Source organism: Mustela nivalis (assembly GCF_964662115.1).
Source record: "Mustela nivalis genome assembly, chromosome: 12".
Lineage (NCBI taxonomy): Eukaryota > Metazoa > Chordata > Mammalia > Carnivora > Mustelidae > Mustela > Mustela nivalis.
Window position 1 is genome coordinate 84,833,074 of NC_139031.1, and position 25,458 is coordinate 84,858,531.

The following is a 25,458-nucleotide window of genomic DNA, read 5'->3' on the forward strand; positions in this document are numbered from 1 at the left end:
GAATATGATTTTTGAGAAACTTTAAACAGTTAAAAATTATTCCAACTGAAATTGCATTTCAGTGATCAAATATTAACTCAAAGTAAAAATGTCAGCATCTCTCACTACCATTTCATGCCTGAGTCACTCCTGTCTTTCCAACCTGAGCTCTTTTGTGGTGGTCTGGTTGTCTTACTATGTGGGAGGCTACATAAGTAAGAGTTAATGTGATCCAGCATCCAGATGTGTTCATGAGTTCCCAATGAAAAGCAGGCACTTGAGATGAACACAGTGTTCTCAGCAAGAAGTTAAGGTTCCAGATTTTTAAAATAGTTGCAATTGCATGCCACTGGGTTACCTTTCCTTAAGAAGCACAGCTTATAATGTCTAACGATGAACACAGACGAAGAATGGACTGCTGAGACAGATTAAGTATTTAATTAAGATAATGCAAAATTTAAAGGAAATAACTGACAGACATAGCACAGTGTGGTGTTAAAACACAACCCTGGGGCTCACCCACTCCCAGACTGCGGCCACATCACTCACTCACTGGGGAAGGGCCACACACTGTCTGAGCCTCCATTTTCACATTAAAAAACGGGAGGAATGTAGCTACTAAGTAGAAATATGATAAGAGTTACTCTATGGAAAATCTACAAAAAAACAAGGTCTAGCACACAGGATGCTCAACATTAATGGGAGAACTGAATTAAGTCAAAACACTTGTATTGACATCAACAAAATAACTCTAACTTTACTTTTTTTTTTCTTTTAAGATTTTATTTATTTATTTGACAGATCACAAGTAGGCAGAGAGGCAGGCAGAGAGAGAGGAAGGGAAGCAGGCTCCCTGCGGAGCAGACAGCCCGATGCGGGGCTCGATCCCAGGACCCTGAGACTATGACCTGAGCCAAAGGCAGAGGCTTTAACCCACTGAGCCACCCAGGCGCCCCGATAACTCTTTAACTTTTCTAAGTCACTTACTAAACTTCTCGGAGTCCCTTTTCTCCCACCTACAAGTAGGCTAGCCCTGATAAATTCTGTGGTACATCCCAGCAATGAAATTCTGACGCCTTAATTCCGAACTACAATTTTTTTATAAAGTGTCTAGATGTAGACTAAAAAGAATGGTTATTTTGAAAAATAGCATTTCTCTTCTCAGCCAGTGAAGTTTAAAGCAATAAAGCACCCCAGAATCCAGAATAAACAGTAATGATGGGCAATCTCATAATCATTTATGCAGAATAACTATGATGACGCAAAAAAAGAGAAAAGCAGTGAATCAAGCTTCATGCCCAAGGATAGAGCTCTTCTTGCAAAATCTGAAAAACAGAGTTCAAAGGAGCCTTTACTCATTTTCTGTGTTTCCTGCACTTGCCAGGCCAGTATATTTCTTTCTTGCCTAAAAAAACATACTTCGCCTCATCAGCAGGAGGCAGCAGAGGCTGCAGAGAACCCTGCCGACCGGCTGCTGGAATCTAAGCCACCAGGAGCGCTGAGACCAGTCTGAGCACAGGAGCGCTGAGACCAGTCTGAGCACAGCCTAGGGCGGGGCTGCACCTCATTCAGAGGAGCTGGATCACACCCTCAGAAGCGGGGCCAGTTCTGTGAAGTCGGAGGGACAGGCTAGCAGCTTATCAGTGAAGGCAGAGCCCAGGCCTGGGAGCCAGAAGCCCCCAGTTCTGCTCCAGATACTAACTAGCTAGGCCTAGAGCAAGTCCCCTTCCCTGACCTCAAATCCATCTGTAAAGTAAGGGGGTCAGACAGTCCCTTAGGTTTCTCTCTGTACGCCTGTGAAGATGGTGGAGGTGGTCTGCTGCTGGTGTGAGTGACATAAAGCTGCTCCTCTTGGAGCACGCTACAACAGTCCCATCATGATGCAGATACAATAGCAGGAGTGAGCTGAGAGGAATGTGGGAAATTCCCTCAAAGATGTCTTCTGGGCCCTGCTCACGCCCCAGAAAACAAAGCTTCCTTCAAAATCCTAAACTGTAAAGAGAAACAGAATGAGAGCAACTTTCTAAATTATTTTCTGACTCTGGTCACCACACGGGGACTTTCTTCCTTCCACACCTGAACAAAGGACATGGGGCGAGGAGACTTGGCCAGGCTCTTACTCTGTAAGGCCTTACTATGCAGCGGCTGGGCCAACAGGCAGCGGGAGGGGCTGGCCCACGCAGGATCCCTTCGACAAGATACTTACACCTGGTGGTGTGAAGGAACGCATACCTGAGGATTCTCCTCAGGCCTGGACACTTTCTACTAGGAAAGCTAAGGCTCCCATTGGATTTCTTTTCTTCACTGAACAGACATGAGGTAAACCCTACAAGCTGATTCTGACAATTCTGACAATTAAACTGCATGGGGAAGTGTGGGGATCCCCGCTCAGTGGAAAGGGTGGGTGTGCACGCGCACAAAAGTTTCAGTGGACACTGTGCTTGTCTCCTTTGACACGAAACAGCCTTCTGCCCCGTGTTCTAACTCAGGACTACTGAGAATCCGTGAGAAAACCTTGCAGCCGTTCTGAACACAGTGGGAAGGAAAAGAGAAAGCCTCCGTGCCCGGCCTGTAGAGGGCGCCACAGAGCACTGCGCTGGGAAAGCGGCTCACCCCATTTCATAGATGAGGACCCACCTTCCGAGGAGGATTCCGACTTAGGACAGAACCACCACAATGAATATAAAAATGTTTACCAACTTAAAATTAATCTTCTGTTCTATCATTGATTCCTGGCTCAGTGATCATGAATTCACAGTAATTAGGAGCAGGGACATAAATGAAATGGTCAACAGATACTCAGTGTAGACAAAGGCATTCAGTGCTAACAGTCGACTCAGCCTGCCCAAGCACGGCCCCAGAATCTGCACCCCACAGAAGTGGGGTGTGGAAAAGCACTGCATTGCACAAGCCCCCTTGGCTAAACAGCACAGCACATATTACCAATTACAAATCACTTAATAAGTAACACCTGATGGTTATTCTTTTAAATATTCTAATTGCCAGTTCTACTATTAAGGCAAAGAATTACCACAAACAGACCCCCAAAGGCACACTTTTCACAAACACGTGCTATCACCTAAATGCTCCCGGGTCTTTCCATGTAGACGTTTCACAGGACCTTGCAATTGAGAGCATAGGTTCTGGAATTACACCACCTGAATTCAAATCAGCGCTTCAAAAAGAGGGGTGTCAAAGAGTATTGTCAATGCTAGTGACAACTGCAGTTATAGAAAAGAGTAGTAAGAATTTTTTTTAATATATTTTATTTATTTGTCAGAGAGAAAGGAAGGGAGACACAGAGAGCAAACACAAGCAGAGGGAGCAGCAGGCAGAGGGAGAAGCAGACTCCTTGTGTAGCAAGATCAATGAAGGACTCAATCCCAAGACCCTGGGATTGTGACCCGAGCTAAAGGCAGCTGCTTCACAGACTGAGCCACCCAGGCATCCCAAAAGAGTAATAAAAATTTAAGAATCCAGAGCTACAAGCTGCAACTGCTAGTTTTTCCAGTACGATAGCAAAAGTCACCAAAATCAGGGCCTTGCCCTTACCAAGAGGCCACTTCCTTTCACATTCCTGTAAAAGGTAATGAACTAAACCGTAAGGTTTTAAAAAGTAAAATGTCAGCTACCCCTTCAATGTACAAGCAAGTCAAAGCCAGGCCGAGAGGAGAGCAGCATGTAGAGAAGCCGCACCTTCTACGCTCCACAATAAACACGGCCAACACGAGCACCCATCTCTTCTCCTGGATGCAGAAGGAAGAGTAAGACATGAACCAGACCTCACTACAGATTTCAAAAGCAGCAGGGAAAGCTGGGGGTGAACAGACTAACACAAGCCTCCACACCTGAGCCAGAATAGCCTGGGAGAGGCCGCACAGAGCTTGCCAGACACCACCAGCACGCACGGGCCTCTCCCCCGCCAGCACAAGCCACCAGGACTACACGAGGACAGCTCAGAACTGACCAATGGACTGACAACAGTGCATGGAAAACCCTGGAAAGACAGATGATTCAATTATGTCATTACTTTTAAAATACAATCTAGGGGTAATGCTGGTCTACAAGCCCATAAATCACAGAAAGTAAGCCATTTTGTAGAATAAAAAGAGGAATGTATACTGCTTTCCTTTAAGGAAAGAGCATATCAAAAACATTCTTTGACCACCTCTGGCACGAGGGACGCTCCAAAGAGACACAGGAATCACAGAGAACTCATAACTCCAGAAGCCCGCACACAGGTGGGGACACACTGGCCACTTCACACTCGTCACCACGCTGGACGCTTAATCCACAGTCCCTCCATGTTAACTCCACAAATTACCTATTACCATTTCAGCTTTACAAAGGAGAAAACAGGCTCACAGAGGCTACATCATCAGAAAAGGGTCACAAAACAGTACGTGCCAAAGGTATAATGTGAAGTGAGGCCTACTGGCAAGGCACCTAGCAGGGGCACCTTCCTCTATCCCAGTGGTTTTCTCCCAAGAGGGAATTCTGCCTCCTCAGGAACACCCGACAAAGTTGAGAGACCTTTAAAACCATCACAGCTGGGGTGGTGGTGGCTGATACAGGCATCTAGTTGGTTGAGGGTAGGGGATGCTGGTGAAGATCCTACAAGACAAATCCCCACAACAAAGAACTGTCCAGTCCAAAACGTGAGTAGTGGCGGGGCTACGGGGCTGGGGCCCCTGCAGTAAGATGCTGCAATCATCAGGAAAGGCCCAAATGGAGGTGCAGGTAGACTGAGGCGGCAACAAAGAGCATTCCTAACCGGGGCAGTGTGGGAAGCCTTCATCATGGAAACAGGCTGAGTCTTTCAAAGCATGGGTAGAAAAGAAAGGGTGGTATTTTCGGCAGCCTAAGACAAAAGAACTGATCAAAGATGTGCAGCTAAAAAATGGCCAGGTGAGTACTTCCTCTAAAAACGTACAAAATGAAACTAGTAGAACTTCATGAACAAACAACTCAGGTAAATTTGCATGTATTCATAAATGCTTGGGCATCTTCGAACATTCATAAGAGACTGGTAACTTGGTTGACTCTGGGTGAGAAACTGGGTGCCAGAAGGACGTAACTATTTAGAACACTTAAACGCATTACCTATTTAAAAGATTTTTAATGGGAAAACATTTACCTGCCAGGAGATAAAAGCTGAATCGGGATTTGCAAGGGGAAATATGGGCTGATACCAGATGGCAGACAACCTTAAATAGTTTCATAGAAAGAATAGTGATTTAACTTTTACTGGACATTAGGCCAAGTACAATTCTAAAGATACACTATGCCGCTTGGCAAATGCTAAAGGTAAAACCTCCATAGCCAAACGCTCTGGGTACGAATGCCCATTCCACAGCTTACTACTTTTTAAAGTCACTTCCTGACTGGGGGAAAGTTCCCTAAACTCTCCACACCTCTGTTCCTCTTCTGTAAAATCAGAAGGGTAAAAATACCTATTTCATAGAGTTACTGTGAAGAGTCAATGGATTAAAATTTGCAAAGTACTTACAATGCTGCCTGGCACATACTAAGTAGTACTGAATAAAAATCTGTGATAATTAATAGTAGCATCCCTTTACATGTAACAATAATAGTGCAAGGAAGGTATCTTTATTATTCCCATTTTATTCATGATGAACTTGTGGCTTAAGGAGGTTAAGGAACTTAGCCCAAGTTCCAAGCTAGACACCAAAACCCGAGTTCATTCTCCTGCCACATGTAGCTTCCTGAAAGCAAACGTTAAGCTTCAGACGACACGCATTGGAAAGCCACTAAAGGTTTTGGAGTGAAGCAAAGTTTTGTTTTGGAAGGTAATTGCCAATGGAAAGCAGATAAAAACTGGCACAGGGAAATGGAGTAGGTATGCGCAGGCCTCTGGGAGAGTCGAGAGAAGCCCATTAAAAGGTACTGGATGGAGGTGCTAAGGGTCTGAACTAAGGACAGTGGTGCTGGAAAGGGAAAGATCCGGAGTAAAAGGCACAGCACAGGAGGGAAGGAGGGCCAGGCGACCAGGGAAGCTTGCCAAGTGAAAGAGGATGGGGGACTGGAGCGGGGTCAGCCACACCTGACTTCGAAGACAAGGGAGGCCACGTAGTGACAGAGTATTAGAAAGCTGGTCTACCTTGTCTGTTCCAGGAAGCACTGAAACTGTGAGGTCTATTAATAAAGGATTGTCCCGCTATTACCTAGGAGTCAAAAGTACTGAATCCATAGGCTAAATCTAAAGAAATGAAGGGAATTCCAGGTGACATAGATTATTAACTGGATAGATAGATAACGATTTACTACTTTGAAAGTTACAAGTTTAGGGAAAGAACTCCAGAATCGACATCTTCCTTACATAAAATTAAAGGTGGGGTTCACACTAAAAGCAAAACTTCTAAATATTGCCTATTAATAACTAAGTACAGAAAATGATAATTTCACTTTGAATTTTTTCTAGACCAATAAAACACTGTAAGAGCGCTCAGTCCGCAAAGCTCAGTGTATGTGAATTACACACTCATTAAAATCATTTGTTCATTTGGCAACAACCCATGAAAATTTCATTAAACTCCAAGAATTTCATCTTTAGATTTACAGACTCTTTCACTTGCTGAGAAAGGCCACATTTTGTTTCCGTGTTCAGGAACACAAAATAAGTATCAACGGCTCATCTGCGAAGTCATGTCCTTTCAGTGCCCAGCGTGAGCTGTGCCGTGGTCAGTGACCTCAGACAGCCACAGACAGCTTTCAAAAAGTACCAGCTTCCAGGGGATGACAGACCTAAGTGAAACAGACGCGAGCTGGGGTTTCTCAAATTATATGCTTTTTGTTAGAATCTGTAAATCTTAATATTTTCAGGATTTATGAAGAGATAATTAAGGCATTTTTTCAGAGTTTTAACAAGATGACTTTTTAGAGTTCAGAGTTGCCACTAATCGCTATAATACCAAAGTGTCATTTAGGAATTAAGAAATTCCAATAAAGGTTAATTGCCATTGCTTTTTGGTTTGAGATATTAGCTATGTTAAAATAATAAGTTAAAATGCTACTACCTAAAATCTAAAAGGGAACAAACAGTATTTTTAATCCAGAGCAGGCCACAAGACCACAAAGGGCATGTGTGTACCCAACATAATACTGTGCACAGAACAGATTTCCCTGAATAAGCCAAGGCAAAGCGCCTTTCTCTCTCAGGCCTCTCCTTTCACAGGACATCTATAATGCTAAAAGACAAGCTGCCAATTTGCAATGCAAAGAAACAAAGATAAATGACAACACTCAGGCTGACTAAACAATCCTACCTATATACAATTTCAAAAGCAAAATCCAAGATGCTTTCACAAACCAATTTAAGCTCCAGAATCTTCATAAAATGGGTTTAAAAACCTAGTCCTGTGCATGTATGCAAATACCATCTGAGGAAGGTTCTTTTGTAGGCGCCCAGCACTTGAATACACAACTCTTTAATTGTGAATCATTCCTTGATTCTTTTCCTATGTAAGAATTGTAGACGGAGGCCTGTGTTTTGGGTCTAGAAACCTCCCCCACCAACCCCAAGCACTAGCTTAAGCTCTGGGCCTAAACGGGCAAGGGATGGGTGCCAAATCACCCAGCCCTTTTCTTGAGCAAACCAAGTAAACCCCCTGATATATCACTTACTCTGCAGAATTGTCCATGACAATTGTCCATGATACCAGAACAGGTAATTCAGAATAAGTCGTATCCACAACTTTCCTAATGTAGGCTACAAGGGCAATGAGGAATACAGACTGATGTATTCCATGCAAAAAACCGAATCTGGTAAATTTTCTAATTAGGAGATCTTCTACATGTGTAGACTTTCATTCTATCAATCTTTGCTGGAACATCGTCCCTGAACCAGACCCATGCTAAAGGTTTCCTTCTGTCCAGGCAACTGAACAGAGTACAAATCTAACATAAGACTCCATAAAGAACCTCAACATTCCTTATATTACCTTTCATTTAACCTCCATCCAAAAAGACATAGAAATAGTAAAAGAGCACAAATCATCTATTTCTTCTGAATTATTTTCTAAGGAACTAAGTGGGACACTTCACAGTAATGATATTAGATAGAACAATTTAATTTCTCAGTATGCCGTATCACTTACCTTAAAAAAAAGGTCAGTACACCAAAAGAAATGCATGCCTGACATTTACATACTGTCCTCTGTACAAGACAGGATGGCACATGACTAAATACCTATAAAGTTGACATAACAAGTTCAACATGTTACACACTATACTATTCACATATGTATTTATGAAACAGGGATTATATTTATACGAGCGTGTGTGTGTATTTAAGAACAGGAGCTTTAGTTGAAAGTCGAGCCAGTTAGGAACTGGAGGATGGGGACTGCCCTCACATGCTCACCTGCCGAATGATACTCTTCACACAACGAACTGGGAGGCCTTGGTAGTTGGACTTGATGATCCACTTGAGGAGATGGTGGCCAAGTACTTCGAAGACCATGCAGACATCTGGGACATGGTAAAGGATCATCCAGATACATTTCCTGGAGTGATGCAATTACTCAAAGCAGCAACTTTGTGGCACTTGGCAATTTTTTCTTTATAAAATACAACATCATGGGCACCTGGGTGACATAGTCGGTTAAGTGTCTGACCCTTGGTTTTGGTTGAGGTCATGATCTCAGGGTTGTGAGATCGAGCCCTACATGGGGCTCCATGCTCAGCACGGAAACTGCTTAGGGTTCTTCCTCTCCCTCTCCATCCCATTCTGCCCCTCCCCCCGCTTTTGCATACCTGCACACTCTCTCTTAAAAAACAAAAACCAAAACCACTTTAAAATGCAATGTTACTACTATCAATAGTGGTCATGTGCTGTTTCTCACCAAAATAAATAGATCTAACATTTCCTAAGTACTTCTATCTCCTATGTTTCTCAATGTATGCTCGTCAAACAATGTGCCTAGCCCCACACAGAAGTGGCCACAGTGAACCCAGGAGCTGGAAGAGCTTTCTGGCATCACACAGTCCCAAGGTGGCCTAGCCATGACATAAACCCACACCTCCCTGCACTCTTGCTCATTTCAATTCCCTCCCTGATCATCAGTCATAATGAAAGCGAGCAAGGCTGAAACCTCATAAAAACTAACTGGGGGGGGGGGGCAAAAATTCTGTCTTTAGGCAATCAAGGAGGACACTTAATTCCAATCCATGAAACACTTTATAAAATAGAAACATAAAAAACACAGTGAAGATACTTAATCTTTTCCTTCAATAGTATCTTTCATTGCAGAACCAGATCAACTTTAATACTCTAAGCAGTTTTCAATAACATAGGATCACAATATAAGACATGGCACTTAAGACCCACTTACAGGGGCACCTATGTGGCTCAGTTGGTTAAGCGACTGACTTTGGCTCAGGTTATGATCCTGCAGTCCCAGGATCAAGTCCAGCGTCCAGCATCCAGCTCCCTGCTCAGGAGGGAGTCTGCTTCTTCCTCTGACCCTCCCTGCTTTCATGCGCTCTCTCTCTCTCATTCTCTCAAATAAATAAATAAAATAAATTTTTAAAAAGATCTACTTAAAGGAATTAAACCTATGGAATCTGAGGTGTTGTGTTTCTTGTTGTTTTAAAGATTTTATTTATTTATTTGATAGAGAAAGACACACTGAGAGAGGGAACACAAGCAGGGGAAGTAGGAGAGGGAAAAGCAGGCTTCCCGCCAAGCAGGGAGCCCGATATGGGACTCAATCCCAGAACCCTGAGATCATGACCTGAGCCGAAGGCAGGTGCCCAACGACTGAGCCACCCAGGCACTCCTCTTGTTTTTTTTGTTTTTTTTTTTTTTTTAATAGAAATCTAGTCCAAGGGGCACCTGGGTGGCTCAGTGGGTTAAATCCTCTGCCTTCGGCTCAGGTCATGTTCCCAGGGTCCTGGGATCGAGCCCCACATTAGGCTCTCTGCTTGGCGGGGAGCCTGTTTCCCTCTCTCTCTCTCTCTGCCTGCCTCTCTGCCTACTTGTGATCTCTGTCAAAGAAATAAATAAAACCTTTTAAAAAAACATTAAAAAAAAAATCTAGTCCGCTGCAGACTTTCTGGGACTGTGACCCACCCAAGTCCATCATACAAACACATTCATGTTATTCATACAGGAAGATTGAAAATGGCTCTGAAACTTCTTCAGAGTACATCGTTCGTCCCTGGAAGCCTACAGATAGATTATTAAAGCAGGTTAGTTGATTTAATATTTTCTACAATATCTGGATCTACCAAATCACATCATCACAATAACTGCTGCTTTAAATATTTTTAATGAAAATTTTAAAAAGAAAACATTTCTACAGTGGAGAACATTATAGACTTATGCATAGGTAAATCTAAAGCCAGAAGTTTCTTACTATTTCCCAAATCATTATAAAAAAAGGCAAACTAAGGATTAGCATTAGTAAAAGAATCAAAGGCCAAGATTTCTAAATTATGACCTAAATTCTTCTTCAAAGCGCTGACAACCTGGATTATAATGGTTTCCTAGCATCCTATTTAATGGTAAAAACAGCCATTGGAATATACATACCCCAAACACTCCATTTACCTATATATCAGGTAGTTTCTCCAAAGAAATCCTGTCATCTATCCCAATAAGCTGCCTTACAGAACTGATCCAAAGAAGAGGGGCTGCCCTACCTGTCCATAAATAAACAGATTCAGCAGGAGACTGGTCAGAGGACCAGCTCTTTCTGTCTGTGGAGGTGGGGTGGGGGGGACTGGCAGCTGAGTGACTCGGTTGGCTGACCGTGTGAATCTTGACTTGGGATGAGGTCGTGATATCCGGGTCTTGAGACGGAGCCCTGCATCGAGCTCTGTGCTCAGTGGGGAGTCCTGCATGAGATTCTCTCTCTGTCCCCCTTCACTCTTAAACTTGCTCAAAACATAAATAAATCTTTTCTTTTTTTTTTTTTCAAGTGGGGAAAAATGCACTCAGCAACTAGCAAAAATAATCTTGAGGCAAAGGTCAAGGTGACATTAGCAGGCATTGGTACTTACTAGTAGTAGCTTCTAGTCCAATCTCTAGAGGAAATACAGAACCTCCCTCAGACATACAGGGTATGAAGAAGTGGCTCCCCAAGGATTAAAGCTTAGGAGATGCAGAAACAGGGTGCCATTCTGGGATCTGAAGTGGGAGAAGGCTTTGTCCTTGGGCTTTTGGAGTTTGACCAGGTCAAATACAGAAATGATGGATCTGATCCAAACATGGTAAGATGACAACCCTGGCTACTGACACATGAACTTTTGCTCCCTGTAGTCTGTAAAAATGACTATAACCCATCTTTCTCTGCTCTCCCCTCACACATATACAAGGCCCTCCCTAGCTTGGTAGTGAAGGTAGAGGGACTGTCTGTAAAGAGCCCAGTACCTGTGCAGTAAGGATGCTTAAGATGTTATCCAACCTCAGAGAGATGACACCAGACACGAAATGGACTGGTGGCAGCTGGGGAGTTTTTTTGGCATACCATTTTATAACAATCTGCAATGATATTAGAGGCTTTATGTGGACAGTGATACAGCAAACAGAGGTTTAAATAAGCTTAAAATATTTCCATATTTTAAAAGTAAAAAATCATTAGGAAGAAAAGGAACTGTCAATAAGGATACGTATTCCATTCATGCCTGAAATCTTGAAGTCATCGATTAACTGTACTACCATGTCTTTATTTGGGTCAGTGGGATCACTTTCTCGAACCTATGGAAAGAAAAATGAATTCAAGAACAGAACCATTTAGGACTGAAAGTTGTTTCCATTATAACCAACCAAAAACATTTTAGCAAAAGTAATGTTTTTAAAAATAAAAGATTCAGTATTTGAACATAAAAATCCTTCTGTAAAATTTTAAGTCATTAATTCTTCTTGCATTATTCACATTTTTGCCGTACTTACACATTTGAGCAATTTTATTTCATCCAAGGCTGTCTCTGTATAATGCTGGGCACTCTTTACAACTTTCATTGCAACAAATCTTTTCCCCCTTAAAAAAAATTTAACATTGTCAGCAGAAGTTATCATTATAATAAAATCGATTCAATAAATAGAAACTTCTAATAACCTTCCCTTTAAAATAGTACTCTTCAAACTGTGTGGCCACAATTAAGCAATAGGCTAATGGATCAAAACAATTTCTTTTTTGCTTTGTTTTTACCTAATAAAAGTAAGGTGGACTAGAAAAATGTCAGAGTTCATCATACAGATTAAGGGTAATTCTTATAACACCTGTGTTTTATTACACACACATACACACCATCTGTGTGTGTGTCCTGGGTAGGAGCTCGGTTTCAAACTATGGGGTCATGACTTTTTTTTTTACAAGAAAGTCAGAAACCACAGGTTTTAAAGGCCAATACATTATTATTTTACATGTGAATATTTTTCTGATGTGGATGAATTACCACAAGAACAGTATGTTTGACATAATGCTATTTCAATAAACAAGCTTCAGATATAAAAGCAGAAAAAGTTAATATATTAAGATAACACACAAATGAACTTCTTAAGGGGAGCGGGGCCGTGCAGGGTGGTGTCTAGCTGGGTGAGGCAGGCCTGTGCTAAGTACTATACACACCACAACAGAAGTAGGTGTGCTCCTCAGCCATACCTGATGATAAAGTTGAACCAGACCAGAAATCAAATGCACAAATGACAAAGTACACTTACTGCATATCCCAGCACAGCCAGACGGTTGAGAAGTGTCCCCATCCTAGTTTCCTAATGACATGGTATCGGCCATTGAAGAGGTCTCCAATTTTCACTGGATGGTAGCCACCTTTTATTAAAAAAATTTTTTTTAATTTCCGAGAAATAGTAATAAAATCTCTTCCTTTGTGTCCGTTTTTCTTCAAGATTTTATTTATTTTTAAGTAATCTTTATATCCAACCTAGGGCTTGAACTCAAGACCCTGAGATCAAGACTTACATGCTCTACTGACAGAGCCAACCAGGTACCCCCTTCAGTCAGTTCTTGATACCATTTAAGAAAGCTCTAAACAATAAAATCAGATAAAGGTATGTTTAATAATTAAACATTTTTCTCAAAAACATCTTCCATCAAGACAAAAATGTCCTTTACCTTCCTATTACACTTTCTGTTCATTCTGATTTAACTCAGAAAGACAACAAGCCATTCAGTACTCCATAACAATAATTTTGGGTTTATATTTAAGTCTAGGTATACATAATATGCACACACCAGCTTGCCACCTTCCCACAAGTCATTGTCTTCTCTTTTAAGCAATAAATTCAACACAAATCTTTTTGGGTCAGTAGAACATAACTCAACAAAATAAAAGATGTGTACTCTACCTCGTTTTGCATACACCAATAGTTTATGCATAACCAATAAGGAATCAAATAATGTACAGCAGTTTACCCTCCAACAGAGCTTGCTCCTCTCCCCATACTTCCTCCAACCTCAAAAGCCCTGCTGAGAAACAGGCTGGAGAGAGAGAGAGAGGACACCCTGTTGAGGCAGATACTTGGGAAAGGTAAGGGTACTTTCATAGATGTCTAGCATTAAAAGACCTTTACTTTGCATTTGGAAGTAAAATAAGCAGGCTAAAAAGTAGCATGTAGAATGTGATTACCATTTTTGCGAAACACACTAGGAAAAATCTAGGAGGATAAGATGTTAGCAACAGGGGCGCCTGGGTGGCTCAGTGGGTTAAGCCTCTGCCTTTGGCTCAGGTCATGATTCCAGGGTCCTGGGATAGAGACCTGCATGGGACTCTCTGCTCAGCAGGGAGCCTGTCTCCCCACCTCTCTCTCTGCCTGCCTCTCTGCCTACTTGTGATCTCTGTCAAGTAAATAAATAAAATCTTTAAAAATAAGATTAAAAAAAAAAAGATGTTAGCAACAAACATCTCTGGGTATAAAATTACTTTTATTCTTTTTTATCTACCTTAATTTTTTAATTAAAACAAACAATGCTTTCCTACTTCTTATTAACATCTGCTTTTTTACTGCAATGTTGTTATCTCTCATTTTTTAAATCTACAGAATTCTTACAAATCACTCAAGAAAGACTTGGATAGTTCGTGTTCAGAGGCTCAAAGCAGGTGCAGAAGTATTCAAGCCACATCTTTTAACATATCTCAGTATCTTTCAGAGGGCTAGGAATAAACTTCAAATAACACTACAAATGTTTATGAATTTTTAAACTGTTACTCAATGGAATTAGTGAAGCAGGAATCTGACCAGATACTGAGTTTTTACTCTCCTCCCACTATATTAACATTTCTCAGATCTTAATATCGAAGTCTTTAACAATATTCTGGGTCAAAGATATGAGCTAAAAAATAATAAATTAAGAATATGGCAAATTATTAAATGAATGAAAAGATGGTGACTAAACTCACTGTAGTAATCATTTCACAATAAATAATATGTCAAGTCATATTAAGCTTATACAGTGCTGAATTATTAAATACATCTCAATAAAATTGGAAGAAAAAATAAACTAAAATTGAACTGGGCTCTGAGTTTACAATATAAGTTTTCAACCATTAAAATTAACACTGGAAAGGAGGAGGAAAAAACCTATAAATTTCCAAGTACAAATTAGGGGCACTGTGCTAGGCACTTTATTTTCAAAACCAGATTCCAAGAAAGGAAAGGAAACTACAATATGGTGCAGGCATTCCATGGTGGGGGTGGGAAGAAGAAGGGAGGAGAAGTCCTTTTGGGGAAATTTGAAGTTCAACAAAGCAAAGCAGATTTCCTGACCAAGGGGTTCAAAGAGCCCAATGTCTTAACACACAGAGGGACCTCAAAGAGAAAAGAGCAAGCTGCAAATCCCAGACATATTTGCTCATGAAATGATTTCTTCAAAAACAAAGAAAGAAAGGAAGAAAGGAAGAAAGGAAGGAAGGAAGGAAGGAAGGAAGGAAGGAAGGAAGGAAGGAAGGAAGGAAGGAAGAAAGAAAGAAAGAAAGAAAGAAAGAAACAACAACAGCAAAAAACACCAAATCACATTTCATAACACAAAGTATTTAGGAAATACCGAGGTCTAGGTCATTTCTTACAATCACCCCACAAAGCTGATGGTGTGATTGCTATACTGCTGAAGTGGGCACAAGTCTCTGAGACAGTAAGAGGGTCAGGGCTGGAAACTGGGTCAGATTCCGAAGTCCATGCTCTGTCTACCAGGAAGAAATGTATTTCGTTTTTAACACGTGCAGGACTATTTCCTGGTCTTAGTATTTGGGGAACACTTGAGAGCTTAATTAAAAGCTGTTTACTACTTAATTGCATATTATTCCCAATATTAAAGTCTCTAAATTTAAAAATAATTGAATTATGCATAAAGAGAAGAGATTTGTATCCTTATGGTATGTTTCAGACTTGGATTCTCCAACAACCAGAAGAGCACTAGTTCCTATATAATCACAGTGTAAGCACAGCTACTCCTTTTCTCAGTAAGACTCTGAAAGTTGAACAAAAGAAATTACTAGTTTAGTCCCAGTATCTCAGGAGCCCACAGATGAGCTAACAATGATTTACCTAGCAGAGATTAAAAATAATAATAATAATAATAATATACCTAAAAGTAGGCCAACTAAAACAAGATGGGGTAAAGAAGCAATTTTCTAATACAAATATAAAAACAATAAAAAGTACTAAACACCTATCTTTTTATTTTGAAAATATGACAGAATTTCAAACCAGTATTCCATATATTCTCCTACTCTAACTACCAAATCCATAGAAAAAAAGTCTCTTCTGACCATTTTTTTTAAAGATATTATTTATCTGACAGAGATCACAAGTAGGCAGTGAGGCAGGCAGAGAGAGAAGGGGAAGCAGGCTCCCTGCTGAGCAGAGATCCCAGGTGTGGGGCTCCATCCCAGCATCCTGAGATCATGACCCGAGCGGAAGGCAGAGGCTTAACCCACTGAGCCACGAAGGTGCCCCTCTTCTGACCATTTTTCAACCTCTTCCCTTAGAAGGGTAAATAATATTCATGCTGCCAGAAGGTAGACTATGACTCCCCCTAACAAACCACACCAACCTGCCCAACACCCACAGAAGTAGAGAAAAAGGACACTCCAGTAACTCTTGCAATTAATTCTCCAATTCCTTGAGATCAGCTAACAGCGTGCACTGCAGTGACTGCTAGCAATGGACACTCCATGGCTGACAACACTGCCTAGCACACAAGGAATCTTAAGAACAGTCACAGAAGAGGTAAGGACATCTCCTGCTGCTGTTTAACCAACAGGCACTACAGGAATTTATCAACAGTGCTACCCACAGATCCTGTTCATGGCATCAGGCAGAGTACCAAAAAGGATCAAGCACCTGAGAATTACCATGCCTTGGGGTTCAGCTGACACACTTGTACTTCAATATTTGTATTATTCAATATAAAAACCATGCACTTATCACTTAGAAGTTCATCTCTGATTATTAAAAAATAAATACTAGATTGGATTGTAAATACTAGAGAATAAAAATTGACTGTTAAGTAATTAAGTTCACATGCTGATTTCTTCTTCAACTCCTATCCCTCCAGTACATTGAAGAAAACTGTAGCTAAAGCTCTACTCCAACTATCAAGGCTCCAAAGAAGGCAATTCTAAAACTATCCTTCTTAGCTGTGTTAGAAATTGTTGGCCAAAGATACAGATGACTCTTCTTTCCCTTGCTGAGCCAAAAATAGGGTCAATTTGAGTGAATCAAAAATTCAGAACACTGTCATACAAAATAGTTTGGAACGATTTTCAGCAAAGTCTTTATTTTCTAATAAAGATACTATATAAAGTACTCATTTCTTTTGAACCAACACTAGTTTCTCAGGCCTCTGGTGGGGAGGTTGTCTCTACAACCACCGAAGGCTATCAAAAGGTCTAAAGAAAAACTGGAGAATCAACTCCAACACATGCAGTCTTAAAACAGGAAGGTGTGGGGGCGCCTGGGTGGCTCAGTGGGCTAAGCCTCTGCCTTTGGCTCAGGTCATGACCCCAGGGTCCTGGGATAGAGCCCCAGATCGGGCTCTCTGCTCAGCAGGGAGACTGCTTCCTCCTCTCTCTCTGCCTGCTTGTGATCTCTGTCTGTCAAATCAATCCAATCAGGGCGCCTGGGTGGCTCAGTGGGTTAAGCCGCTGCCTTCGGCTCAGGTCGTGATCTCGGGGTCCTGGGATCGAGTCCCGCATCGGGCTCTCTGCTCGGAAGGGAGCCTGCTTCCTCCTCTCTTTCTGTCTGCCTCTCTGCCTACTTGTGATCTCTGTCAAATAAATAAATAAAATCTTTAAAAAAAAAAAAAATCAATCCAATCAATCAATAAATCTTTTAAAAAAAAAAAAAAAAGGAAGGTGTGGTAATATGTAAGTCATTCACAGAACAATAATAAACACACCTGGGATCACATAAGATATCTGTGCTTCTTTCCTCAAAAGTTAATAGAAAAAACAGATACAAAAGCAGTAAAGCTATGGATGATTTGAATACACCACCAACCAACTTGATATAATTGACATTTATAGAACACTCTAATCAACAGCAAACATATTTTTTTTTCATTTTTTACAGAATATGTACCAACATAGACCATATACTGGGCAAAAACAAGCTTCAACAGATACTAAAAAATTCAAGTACTATAAAGTATGTTCCCACACCACAAAAGAATTAAGTTAAAAATGAGTAACAGAAAATATCACAAAATTGGAAAACACACTTCAGAATAACCCACAGGATAAAGAAGAAATCAAAAGGAAATTAAAAAGAATTTTACACTAAATGAAAATGAAAACCTAACATCAGAATCTGCGAAATGTTGTTAAAACATTAAAACTTAAGAGGAAAATTTAGAGCACTAAATGCCTATTATCAGAAAAAAGTTCTCAAATCAATAAGCTCTGTTTCCAGCTTAAAAAAACAGAAAAAGAACAAATGTAACTTCAATTATGCAAAAGAAAGAAAATAAATACATGAGCTGTAATCAGTGAAATAAGAAACATAAGAAGAAAGAAATCAGTGAAACCAAAAGAAAATGAAAATAATAAACTAAGTTGACCATGGACAAAAGAAAGAAAACAGAAATTACCAACACGAGTGAGGTGACATCACTACATATTTTATAGCTAGTAAAAGGACAGCTATAGAGAATACTACAAATTTATACCTATAAATTTGAAAACATAGACAAAATGAACAAATACCATGAAAAACACAACATACCCAAGCTCCAATCAAGAATCACATACCTAAAAAACTGTTTCTGTTTCTAAAAAAATCAATTCGTAGTTAAAAACCTTCCCATAAAAAATGAACTGGTGAATAATCTCAAACATTTACAGGAAAAATACTTAAAATTCTACATACTTCCTGAAAACTGAAAAGGAGGAAATACTCCTAATCTCATTCTATGAAGCCGGCATTACTTTGATTCCAAAGCCTGGCAAAGATATTATAAGAAAGTTACAGGCCAATTTTTCCCATGATGTAGATATAAAAATTCTGAACAGAATTTCATCAAATCTAATTAAACAACATATTAAAAGGATAAAACTCCATGACCAAGCAGGTTTTATTCCAGGAATGAAAACTTAGAACCCATATGATTAGCTCAATAAATAGGAAAAAAAAAATCTCCTAATAGCCAACACACACTCCTGGTCAAAATTCTGGACAAAGTAGGAACAGAAGAGCATCTGTGAAAAACCTACAGACAGCATCAGACTTAAAGTCGCCAAGGAATGGAAAGAAGAGGGGGGTCATTCCTAGATTAAAAGAACTTTAAAAAAAAAGTTATTATAATGGGTAAATCCTATTAGGCCCCAAATTTAAAAAGAAAAAAAATATAGGTATAAAGGACATTTCTTCAGACAATTAGGTAAACTTAAATAAGATATGGATTTTAGATATTACGGAATTATTCATTTTCTTAGTTCAAACAATGACATCATGGTTATATAATGAGAATGCTTATTCTTAGATAAGTCTGCTGAAAATTTTTTGGAGTACAGTGTCATGATTTTTCTAACTTCCTTTTCAGTAATTCAGCAAAAGAAAAAATATATATGTATACAATAAAGCAAATAAGGGAGAATGTCAGCAACTCCTCATCGATGCTAAAATGGTAACACCCTCCTCCACAGAGGAAATGCAGGAACTCCCTACACTATTCCTTCAACATTTCTGTATGTTCAACAATTCCCATAATAAAATGCACGTCATTTTTAACCAGTCTCTTACTCATTCCAAATGTGTGCAGGGGAGAGGGCTGTCTAGAGGCAAGCCCCAAGCAGCTAAAAACCAGTTTCAACCACTGAAGGACAGAGAATGCTCTGCAGCGTGACCAGAGAACACACACAGGTGGGACCCTACTTTTACTAAAATGACCTTTAAGAAGGGGTGCCTGGGTGGCTCAGTGGGTTAAAGCCTCTGCTTTTGGCTCAGGTCTTGATGCCAGGGTCCTGGAAGCCCCGCATCGAGCCCCGCATCAAGCCCCACATCGAGCCCCGCATCGAGCCCTGCATCAAGCCCAGCATGGGATCGAGTCCCGCATTGCGCCCAGCAACTGGGCTCTCTGCTCAGCTTCCTCCTTTCTCCCTGCCTGCCTACTTGTGATCTCTGTCAAGTAAATAAATAAAAATCTTTAAAAAAATTATAAAATTACCTCTAAGAAATAAATTAGAAGGAAAGCAAAATAAAAAAGCCTACTGAAGGTCCACTCTTGATTACTTGCATTTATGATACTTATCATTCCTACTGAACAAGTGTGCGTGTGTGTGTGTGTGTGTGTGTGTGTGTGTATGCACGTGCGCACGTGTATATCAGGGGGTGGCTAGCGAGGCTCCACCATCATCAATCCCCTGCCCCGAGGGAAGCACGTGGGAGTCAGAATTAGCATCCAGATGCGCCAGACTCTCAACACTGGGCTCTTTCTGCAACACCATGCTTTACTAGTCACCCATGAGCTAAAACATGTAGCCCTTTTCTTTCTGTCTACAATTCTAATATGAATTAAGTGAATACTGGCATTGTGAATAAACAGAGAGAAAAAAAACTCCAAAATAAAAACTGCCATTTTCAATGATATCTCTTTTCTCAGTATGAGGTATTGACAACATGCCTGAGTTGGAAATGGTTTGCCTGTCAATGACTCATAAGAATCTATTGTAATTGGTCTTTATGAACAAGTTTTACAAATATTTAGCAACCATAATTTTGGTTAAGAACTAAATATGAAAATAAACTATTGCTTTAAAATTTTATCCCACATAAGCTTTGTAAAATTTCACAGTTGCAAAAATGATGTTTACACAACATCAAATAAAAAATGTTGAAATCTACGAAAATACTCTTTTATTCATTAATAAGTTACAGCATAATTTAAATCACATGCACCCCACCCCAAACCATAAGATACCTAGGAATAAACCTAACCAAAGGGGGGGAAAAGGATCTGTACTCAGAAAACTACAGAACACTGATGAAAGAAACTGAGGAAGGCACAAAGAAATGGAAAAACATTCCATGCTCATGGATTAGAAGAACAAATACTGTGAAAATGTCTATGCTACCCAGAGCAATCTACACATTCAAAGCAATCCCTATCAAACCACCATTAACTTTTTTCACAGAACTGGAACAAATAATCCTAAAATTTGTATGGAACCAGAAAACACTCCGAATAGCCAGAGGAATGTTGAAAAAGAAAACCAAAGTTGGCAGCATCACAATTCCAGACTTCAAGCTCTATTGCAATGCTGTAATCATCAGGACAGTATGGTATTGGCACAAAAACAGACACACAGATCAATGGAACAGAATAGAGAACCCAGAAACGGACCCTCAACTCTATGGTCAACTAATCTTCAACAAAGCAGGAAAGAATGTCCAATGGGAAAAAAGACAGCCTCTTCAACAAATAGTGTTTGGAAAATTTGACAGCCACATGCAGAAGAATGAAACTGGATTATTTCCTAACACCATACACAAAAATAGACTCAAAATGGATGAAAAACCTAAATGTAAGACAAGAATCCATCAAAATCCTTGAAGAGAACAAAGGCAGGGACTTCTCTGACTTAGGCCACAGCAACTTCTTGCTAGACACATCTCCAAAGGCAAGAGAAATGAAGACAAAAATGAACTATTGGGACTTCCTCAAGATAAAAAGCTTTTGCACAGCAAAGGAAACAGTCAATAAAACCGAAAGACAACCGACCAATGGGAGAAGATATTTGCAAATAACATATCAGATAAAGTGCTAGAATCCAAAATCTATAAAGAACTTATCAAACTCAACACCCAAAGAATAAATAATCTAATCAAGAAATGGGCAGAAGACATGAACAGACATTTCTGCAAAGAAGACATCCAAATGGCCAAAAGACACATGAAAAAGTGCTCCACTTTTTCATCAGGGAAATACAAATCATTTTGTATGTCATTTCATTTCATCAGGTATCAGGGAAATACAAATCAAAACCACAATGAGAGATCACCTCACTCCAGTAAGAATTGCTAAAATCAACAAGTCAGGAAACAACAGGTGTTGGCAAGGATGCGGGGAACCCTCTACACAGTTGGTGGGAATGTAAACTGGTGCAACCATTCTGGAAAAGAGTATAGAGGTTCCTCAAAAAGTTGAAAACAGAGCTACCCTATAACCCTGCTGGGTAAAAAATACCACTAGTGGGTATTTACCCCAAAAATACAAATATAGTGATCTGAAGGGGCACCTGCATCCCAATGTTTATAGCAGGAATGTCTACAATAGCCAAGCTATGGAAAGAGCCAAGATGTCCATTGACAAATAATTGGATAAAGAACACACACACACACACACACACACACACACAGAATATTACACAGCCATCAAAAATGAAATCTTGCCACAGTGTGGATGGAACTAGAGGGTATTATGCTAAGTGAAACAGGTCAATCAGAAAAAGACAATGATCATATGATCTTACTGATATGTGGAATTTAAGAAACAAGGCAAAAGATCGTAAGGGAAGAGAGGAAAAAAATGAAACAAGACAAAACCAGAGAGGGAGACAAACTGTAAGAGACTCTTAATCTTAGGAAACAAACCGAGGGTTGCTGGAGGGGAGGAGGTGGGAGGGATGGGAAACTAGGTGATGGACATTGGAGAGGGTATGTGTTGTAATGAACACTGGATATTATATAAGAACGATGAATCACAGACATATACCCCTGAAAAAAATAATTGTATGTTAATGGAAATCTAAGAATAAAAATAAAAAATAAATCCAATGCATCCCAGTAGAAACATTAATAACACTATACATTAAAAGGCAGCAGAAATTAGAGTATTAAAAAATATCCCTAGTAGCCATCAAAACAAAACAAGGCAATAAGGAAGCCTCTGAGAGAACTATTAAACTCCCTTTATATTAAGGGAGATTCAATAGTGATTCCTTAAACAAAGGAATCACTATTATTTAAAGACTCTTGAATATAGGGGTGCTTGGGTGGCTCAGACAGTTAAGTGTCCCACTCTTGGTTTTGGTTCACGTCATCATCTCCGGGTCATGAGATCAAGCCGCCAGCCAGGCTACTGCTCCCCACAGAGTCTGCTTGGGATTCCTTCCATCTCCCTCACTCCACTGCTCCTCCCCACACTCCACCGCTTGCTTGCACACATGTGCACATGTGTTCTCTCAAATAAATACAATCATTTTTTAAAAACCCTCTGGAGGGGTGCCTGCATGGCTCAGTCAGTTAAACATCTACCTTCAGCTCAGGTCAAGATCTCAGGGTCCTGGGATTGAGCAGCGCACCAGGTTCCTTGCTCAGCAGGGAGCCGGCTTCTCCCTCTCCTCCCCTCTCCTCCCTGCTCATTCCCTCTTTCACTGTCCCTTGTCATTATCTTTCTCAAATAAATACAATCTTATTTTAAAAAAAACCTTTTGAATATAAGTTAATCTGTTGTTATACCAAATACTCTCTGTAACACTCATGAATAGGAGAGAGCTCTACAGGGAAACCCAGAGCAAAGGAAAATGCTCCGCAAGAAGACTCCTACTTATCTATGACCTAAAGAAGTAACAACAAAAATGACCTGAGAGTAAAATATGATAAAACGGAGGAACAATTTCAGTAGTAGAGCCACAGAGATTTAAGTAAAATCCATAGATTGAGAGACCCTGAATATATAAAATGTTCATATAAAGTCCCATGAATAATTTTAAGCTCTTGCCTAACTGCCAATTACTTACTCAGATTTGTTCTTTTAAAAGGGTGCTGATTTGAATCACACTGGCATTTACTAGCTATGTGACACAGAGCAAATTAGTCTGTTTCTCTGGGAATTTGCCCCTACAAGTCACCTGATCAGGACCGTACCCGGGTACACACTCAGTGCCACGTAAGTGTTCCCTATTGTTCTGCCATTACCCAAATCCACTGTGACTAATGACAGACTAACAAGTCAGCAGACCAGGGTTCAGAGTATTGTCTATAGCTCTTTAATTCACTAATGTAGCCCAATTTGTAAAAGGTTTGTGATACACCAGATATGATGATTAAAAGCTGCCAAATGTCAAAAAGAAAGAAACTCATTTTTTTCTTAAGGTTTTTGTTTCAATTTCAGTATATTAACATATAGCATTATATTAGTTTCAGGTATACAGTATAGTGATTTCACAATTTTATACATTACTCAGTGCTCATCATGGTAATTGTATTCTTTAATCCCCATCACCTTTTTAAGTCCCCCCACTCCATTCATTTGCAGAGAACAAACTCTATAGTTAAGTCTGGGGGCATCTGAGTGGCTCAGTCGGTCAGGCATCCAATGCTTGGCTTCAGCTTGAGTCGTGATCTCAGGGTGGTGGGTTCCAGCTCCATGCTGGACTATGCTCAGCAGAGAGTCTGCCTGAGAGTCTCTCTCCCTCTTCCTCTGCCCCCTCCCAGTTGCACTCTCTAATAAATAAATAAGATTTTAAGATTTTATTTATTTATTTGGGAGAAGGAGAGAAAGAGAGAGAGAGCATGAGAGGGGAGAAGGTCAGAGGCAGAAGCAGACTCCCCGTGGAGCTGAGAGCCTGATGCAGGACTCGATTCCGGTGCTCTGGGATCAAGACCTGAGCCAAAGGCAGTTGCTTAACCAATTGAGCCACCTAGGCACCCTAAATAAATAAAATCTTTAAAAAAAAAAAAAAAAGGTCTGGTTCTTGGTTTGTCTCTTTTTATTTTGCCCATTTGTGTTTTAACTTCACATATAAGTAAAATCATATAATATCTGTCTTTCTCTGGCTGACTTATTTTGCTTTGTATTATATTTTCTAGCACAGTCCACATTGCTGCAAATGGCAAGATTTCATTTTTTTAAGCTTTTTATTTTAAATTTATTTATTTGACAGGCAGAGATCACAAGTAGGTAGAGAAGCAGGCAGAGAGAGAGAGAGAGAGGTGGAAGCAGGCTCCCTGCTGAGCAGAGAGCCCAATGTGGGGCTCGATCCCAGAACTCTGGGCATGACCTGAGCCAAAGGCAGAGGCTTTAACCCACTGAGATACCCAGGCACCCCAAGATTTCATTCTTCTTTATGGTGAATATTCCACTGTATATATGTGTGTATACACACATTTTCTTTACAATCTCATCTACTGATGGACATTTCGCCTGCTTCCATAATTTATGGCCTATTGTAAATAATGCTATAATAAACACAAGGGTGCACGTATCCATTTGAATTGCTGCTTTAGTATTCTTTGGGTAAATACCCACTAGTCCAATTACTGGATCGTAGAGCAGTACTATTTGTAACTTTCTGAGGAAACTATACTGCTTTCATTTTTAAAAGATTTTATTTATTTATTTGGCAGTGAGAGAGAGAGAGCAAGCAGGGGGAGTAGGCAGAGGGAGAAACAGGCTTCCTACTGAGCAGTGAGCCCAATGTGGGGCTCGATCCCAGGACCCTCAAATTGTGACCTGAGCCAAAGGCAGCAGCTTAATGACAGAGCCACCCAAGCACTCCCATATACTGTTTTCACAGTCACTGCACCAGCTTGCATTCTCACCAACAGTGCTAGAGGGTTCTTCTTCTACATCTTAACATGTTTTTGTTTGTTGACTTTAGCCCTTCTCACTAATGTGATACTTGTGTGAGTGTTATCTGACTGTAGTTTGATTTGTATTGCCCTGACGATGACTGATGTTGGGCATCTTTTTATGTGTCTATTGGTGATCTGGATGTCTTTTTTGGAGAAATATTTGTTCATGTTTTCTGCCCATTTTTTAATGAATTATTTGTTTTTTGGATGTTGAGTTGTATCAGTTCTTTATACATTCTGGATACTAACCCTTCATCAGATATGTCATTTGCAAATTTCTCCCTTTCAGTCGGTTGTCTTTTAGTTTTGATTGTTTCCTTCACTGTGCAGAAACTTTTTACTTTGATGGAGTCCCAGTAGTTTACTTTTGCTTTTATTTCCCTTGCCTCAGGAGGCATATCTAGACAAATTTTGCTATG

At 40.2% G+C, this 25,458-nt stretch overlaps 1 protein-coding gene across 20 annotated transcripts in view; it reads right to left on the reverse strand.

The window, feature by feature from the left end:
* SRPK2 (SRSF protein kinase 2) overlaps positions 1–25,458 on the reverse strand; it is a 252,202-nt gene that overhangs the window by 31,628 nt on the left and 195,116 nt on the right. For all 20 annotated transcript variants that reach the window (XM_082691879.1, XM_082691871.1, XM_082691876.1 and 17 more), the window contains 4 exons: positions 12,668–12,776; positions 11,897–11,984; positions 11,614–11,701; positions 8,363–8,469 (listed from right to left, as the gene is read on the reverse strand). In XM_082691879.1, the coding sequence (XP_082548005.1) occupies positions 8,363–8,469; positions 11,614–11,701; positions 11,897–11,984; positions 12,668–12,776 (392 nt within the window). The remainder of the gene's footprint in view (positions 1–8,362; positions 8,470–11,613; positions 11,702–11,896; positions 11,985–12,667; positions 12,777–25,458) is intronic.